At 30.5% G+C, this 6122-nt stretch overlaps 2 protein-coding genes across 2 annotated transcripts in view; both read left to right on the forward strand.

Moving 5' to 3' along the window:
- LOC124925405 (probable glucan endo-1,3-beta-glucosidase A6) overlaps positions 1-665 on the forward strand; it is a 2150-nt gene extending 1485 nt beyond the window's left edge. The window contains exon 2 of the mRNA XM_047465401.1: positions 661-665. Within this exon, the coding sequence (XP_047321357.1) occupies positions 661-665 (5 nt within the window). The remainder of the gene's footprint in view (positions 1-660) is intronic.
- A 698-nt stretch (positions 666-1363) lies between these two features.
- Positions 1364-2395, forward strand: LOC124922664 (probable glucan endo-1,3-beta-glucosidase A6). Its single transcript, XM_047463384.1, has one exon. It carries the CDS (start codon positions 1457-1459, stop codon positions 2393-2395), a length of 939 nt encoding a protein of 312 aa, XP_047319340.1. The 5' UTR covers positions 1364-1456.
- The last annotated feature ends 3727 nt before the right edge of the window (positions 2396-6122 follow it).

Here is a 6122-nt window from a genome sequence, read left to right on the forward strand (position 1 = left end):
AACCATACTTGAAAATCTCATTCGTATTGAGGGACAACAAATAAGTAGACTGACACACCTAGAAAGTTGTTGATATTCTGACGACTGAAATCATCGGCGTCGCTGACAATATTTCTCCGGCATCCAAGAGGGGCAACCGCCCTCAAGAACCACCTCTTCTCGCTGACAATATTCTTTCGGCATCAAATATTGAAGGATTTTTTATTTTATTTTTTATACTCAAATATCTAAATAAATTATATAAAATATAATAATTTAAAAATCTATCCCAATATATATTTATAAGATCGTTGTTTGTAAATTGAGAATAAGGGTTATATTATTTCTGATTCTGAAAAAAAAATATCAATAAAAGGTAAAATTATGAGTTATTATTTGGACATCTATATTCTTTAGAATTCAAGAGTATAATGATTTAAGTTGGTGTTATATTTAAAATTAAGGAGATATATACTATTTGAAAGAGTTACAATTTTGATGAAAAAATGACAAATATATTGATATATAATCGAATTTCTAGTTCAACTATATTGATATATTAAAATTTGTGTTCTAATATAATGATAATAATATCTGTTTTTTAAAAATGTATTGTGGTTGGGTAGTCTCCTAAATAGAGGGTTAAATTTAAATGTATAATCTCCTATATTGCAAAAAAAGGTTGAAAAACACAATAAAAAATTTATTATTAGTTTGTTAGTATAAGGTGAGGATTGTATTTTAAATTAGTCAAATGTTAGAATTCAACCAAAATTTATGGTAAGATTATGTATTTTTTTTTTAAGAAAGAAATATAACATAATATTATTATTATTATTATTTTTAATTTTAATTTTAAAAATATAAAGATAAAACATATTGGATTGTGATTATAATTTGAATTTTTGTCAAACAAAATTGTAATATTTACCTGCATCTAAATTAACTAAGTGAATTTTAATATTATTTTATAATTGAAAAAGAAAATTATGTGTATTTTCCATAAATAGAGTGTGAAACAAATATTTTGAAATTTCTTTTGACTCCAAACCCTCGTTTCTTTAAGCCAAACAAGTCCATGCATCTAAATTAACTAAATCAAGTCAAGTCAAGTCAAATAATATTTACATGGTAATTTTCTTCATATATATAGAGAGAGAGGAGAGACGTACATGATGACATAATTCACAATAGCTGCTTCAAGTTACAAATATGACGGGATTTTCGGCCACCGTACTCCTCCTCCTCCTCCGTTTCATACTTTCCGCCGCCGTATCTAGTAAGTCCAAAATCTCTATTAATTCTCTTTAGCTGCTTCTTTCTACATCTAAATCTAATCTAATCTTACTTTATTAACTTGTAATTTCCAGCAGGTGTATCATACGCCGCCGCCGGAGCCGGCAATGTCGGCATCTGCTACGGCCAATTGGGAGACAACCTTCCCAGTCCGTCAAAGTCCGTCGAGCTCTTGAAAGCCATGAAGGTGAAGCAAGTCAAACTGTATGATTCTAACCCGGCCATTCTCGGCGCCCTGAGAGGATCCGACATCGAGGTTACGGTCATGGTCCCGAACCAGCTCCTTGTGAGCATCTCCACCAATCAAGCTATCGCAGACGAATGGGTACGGTCCCAAGTCTTACCCTTTTACCCAAAAACAAAGATCCGATACGTTCTCGTCGGAAACGAAATCCTTTCTATCCCCGACCGTAACATCCAGCTCAGCCTCGTCCCGTCGATGTACCGGATTCAGAAATCGCTTGCGAAATTCGGCCTCCTCCGTAAGGTCAGAGTCACTACCTCATTGGCCATGGACGTGCTTCAAGCTTCTTACCCGCCTTCCAATGGAACCTTCCGTGCCGACATCTCCACTCAAATCATTAAACCTATGCTTCAGTTTCTCAAGTACACGAAATCGTCCCTCTTCTTGGATGTATACCCGTATTTCGCTTGGGCATCCAACCCGGTCGACATCAAGCTTGATTACGCCCTGTTATCCTCCGCCAATAACATAAGGGTTAAGGATCCGGGTACGGGGTTAACCTACACCAATCTGCTGGATCAAATGATAGACGCGGTCTACTTTGCCATGAAAAGAATGGGCTACCCGCATGTTGGGATCTTTATAGCGGAAACCGGTTGGCCGAATGGAAGAGATATTGGCCAAACAGAATCAGGAGCTAGTATTAACAATGCCGCAATTTATAACCGGAATGTAATAAAGAAATTCACTGCCGTACCGGCCATCGGAACGCCGGCGAAGCCGGGTGTAGTCATTGAGGCAGTAATTTTTGCCCTGTACAACGAGAACATGAAAACGGGTCTGGGCTCGGAGAGGCATTTCGGAGTGTTGTATCCGAACGGGTCAAGTATTTACCGACTGGATTTTTCTGGTAAGACGAGGGAGGCAGAGTACTAGCTGTCAGCGCCGACTGTCGGAAAACATCTGAGGTGAGGTTTATTATGGATGCCGATTCCGACGGACGAGCAAGTGATTTAAGAACAGTTTTAAAATCATGTTCAACAAATTTCAGCCTATTTAGTTTATTAATATTATGTATAATTCATTTCTTATATTATTTTAGAGTGAAAAATGAGAAAGTGATCATACAAAAATATTATTATATTTGATTCACTTTAGAATTTGTATCTTGATTTTTTCTATAAAAAAAAAAATTCTACTAGAATTAAAAATCATTTTATTTAATTTCTAATCAAACAATATTACACAAATAATTAATCACACTATTAAAATGTTTTCTATTTCTTTTTTAACTTATTTATTATTATATATTAAAATCTTTAAATATTAAAAATAAAATAAAAATATCACCAATTAACATTTTTAAAATAAACTAATATTTATTTAAAACGCTTTACTGGTGTTTAAGAATTTGTTCTCTAAAGACTAAAATAAATGTACAATATTGTCATTTTCACATTCATGTATCCGTCATCTTAACAACTAGCATCGAAATGACGACTAACAATGACGGAGATAAAGAAAAAACACATTTTTACAAAGAGTGTTTAACTTTCTTAAAAAGAAAGGAAAACAATATATTTTCTAATTTTATAAAAATTAAAAAACGCAAAGAGGGGTGTCCTTTTCAATTATAATGCCCAGATATAGCACATATATATTTTTTCCATGATGCTTGATTTCTCGGACACCACGATTAACTTGGTCTTGGGATAATTAATAGAGTGATCAGTCATTCTCCCAACATAAGAAGTTTTATAACAGCCAATGTAAAAAGTGAACATCTCAATTGTGAATTTCATCCACTGTTCTTCCGAGACCCTTTTGAAGGAGAGTCGAAATGAAGAAGAGAATATTTTTCGTGACTTCTTACGTGTAGTAATTACAATCCCGAATTTCTTAGGACAATCAACTCATAACTCATTGTGTCGATTGTGGTCAAGTTCATCTTACAAAGGCAAAGGTTATGACTCGTTGTGTCTTTTCGTTATATCATAGGTCATGCATGTAGTATAATTTTAGGCTTCAAATAGTTATAATACATTACTCATCACTATTAGTTTAAGATACAATTATCGCTCCCATTTTATTTAAGTATTTGGTCGGTTTAAATAGTTTTAGTAACGCTAAACCCGTTGGGGATCAGTTTAATAAAAAAAACCATAATGAGTTCGGTTTGGTCAATTCTCGGTTTGAAATAGTTTGGTTTGAGCAATTTCACGGTTTGAACGGTTTGATTTAGGGATGGCAACGGGTATCTTACCCATCGGGTAATGAAGTACCCATCCCCAAACCTGATTTTTAATTTACTATCCGAACCCGACCCCGACGGGTATCTCTATTTATATCCTCATCCCCGATTCTCCAGGTATCCGATCCCCGACGGGTACCCCATTGCCCAATATTAAATATTAAAAAATTATTATATTTTAATTAACACATTTAAACTAAAATTATATAAATTTAATTTAATATATTATATTAATAATATGTTATTAAAAAAATTATAATTGATCTAAAATTATTAATAAATATTTTATCCATAAACAATATACCATTATTATAAAATTCTTAATTAAACACAAACTAAAAAAATCATTAAATCAATTTTCTCATAATACAAAAACATCCTTCTTGAATACATTTCTTCAACACATATAAATTACAACATATAAAGATAAAAAAAATAATCAACATTAAAAAATACAAAAAATACAAAAAATAAAGTTATAATTAAAATATATAACTAATAAAATACCTCAAATCTTCTACATACAATTCTTTCTTGATATATAATATTTATAAAAAATAATAAATAAATAATATATTGAACTTCTATTCTCCAACCATAGTAAAATAATTAGTTCCCTTGATCCTTTATTTTTTCTTAAAAAATTAACCCTTTATTTTTTACTTAAACAAAGAATCCTTTATTTTTGTTTTAAAAAATTTACCTTTATTTTTTCCTTAAAACACTGACCCTTTTAAGAATTAGTTTATCGAAATAAAAAAAAAATATATAATAAAAGTATAAAAGTATTACTTACACTTTACTGAAAAAGAAATTACAAAATAAAAATTAAAGATTATGTTAATAAACAAGTATAAGATTGTAAAAGTTAAAGAACCATCATAACTTTATTAAATAAAATTAAAACAAGTAATATAATATTTTAAAAACACAAATGAAAACATTACTTACTTGCAATTTGTTTTGTTATTAAAAATTTAAGGTCGAATAAAACCTATAAAGAAGATGAGAGAATATGAAAGATAGAAATTGAAATAACTAGTAAGGTTGAATTTAGATTAAGAATGAAAATGATGATTAAGAGTATTGACTTATATGAGAGAGATAAACACTTATTACAAATTAATTAATGATGTTAAGCATGATGTGTGGTGTGAGTAACGATAAAATAATTAATATATTTATTTAATGCTGGCTATGACTTATGATTTGGAATTTGAAAAGACATTTAAATTTTATCAATATATAATATATATATTAATATATTCGGGTATCGGGTTTGGGTTTTCAATACTCCCCATCCCCGAACCCGAACCCGATCGGGTAATATTTTTTATTCTCCGATCCCGACCCCGAACTCGAACCCGATTTGAAATTTCCGAACCCGATCATCGGGTACCCACGGGTATCGAGTATACGGGTACCCATTGTCATCTCTAGTTTGATTAATTTACTTACCCCTCATTTTTAAATGATATCATATAATCAATTATGTATATGTATCTTTATATATATATATATATTTTGGAATTTATAAACACCAAATATTTATTTCAAGCTAACCATCATTTGGTCTCAACAAAATCACTAAAAAACTTGTAACGTCCTAAACACGATTATCGTCAATATGTTCTTATCTTCTTTTCAAAATTCGTAAAACATTTATAAAGATTGGATGCTTCTCGGAGGTCGTCTAGTAATAAAAATGAGATGAGGAACAATAGGGCTCGACCAAAGTTTGATAACTTTGACTTTTCAAGATACACCACTCGTTTCTCCATGAGAAATCGAAAAAGAAATGACATTGTATTTGAATATGCAGATAATATAGATTTTGGTTGGTTCGATGTTGGTTACACTTAGAAAAAGACATCTTAGTTATATCCCTCGTATGTGTCTCTACTATAAATATGTGATCATTTCATAAAAACCGAGCTATGTAATACCTATCATTCATCTAAAAGTTAATATTTATAATACTATTGTAAGTAGTAGTGTAACACTCTGTTCTTAGTCATCGTCTATGATATAGATATAATCAAAAGTAGTATAAATATAAGGTGTACTTATTAGCAAAAGTTAATGCTAAAATGGTATATAAAATCCCAAAACCTAAAGTTAGTTATCAAACAAGGCCTAAAGAGCATATTTTAAGCCCTTTTTTTAGTGTTTTAATTGATTTTGTGATATTAAATTTTTTTACTAGAGTTCGAATCTAGAGAATTTTTTTTATGTATAAACCAGGGGTATGAACTACTCACTATCAATCAAATTAGAAATTTGAAATTATAATAGTTTCACAATTAATCATTAAAAAACTGACATAATGATCTAAATATTTTCCAATTTTGAAAACATATTGTTTGGCTCTCAGAAACCTTCGAATTAACAATAAGGAATGTGAACCAATAT

The sequence above is a fragment of the Impatiens glandulifera genome, chromosome 1 (assembly GCF_907164915.1).
Source record: "Impatiens glandulifera chromosome 1, dImpGla2.1, whole genome shotgun sequence".
In the NCBI taxonomy this organism is placed as follows: Eukaryota; Viridiplantae; Streptophyta; class Magnoliopsida; order Ericales; family Balsaminaceae; genus Impatiens; species Impatiens glandulifera.

Coding starts and splice junctions, on each gene's coding strand:
- LOC124922664 (XM_047463384.1), top strand. CDS start 1,457: ATGAAGGTGAAGCAAGTCAAACTGTATGATTCTAACCCGGCCATTCTC.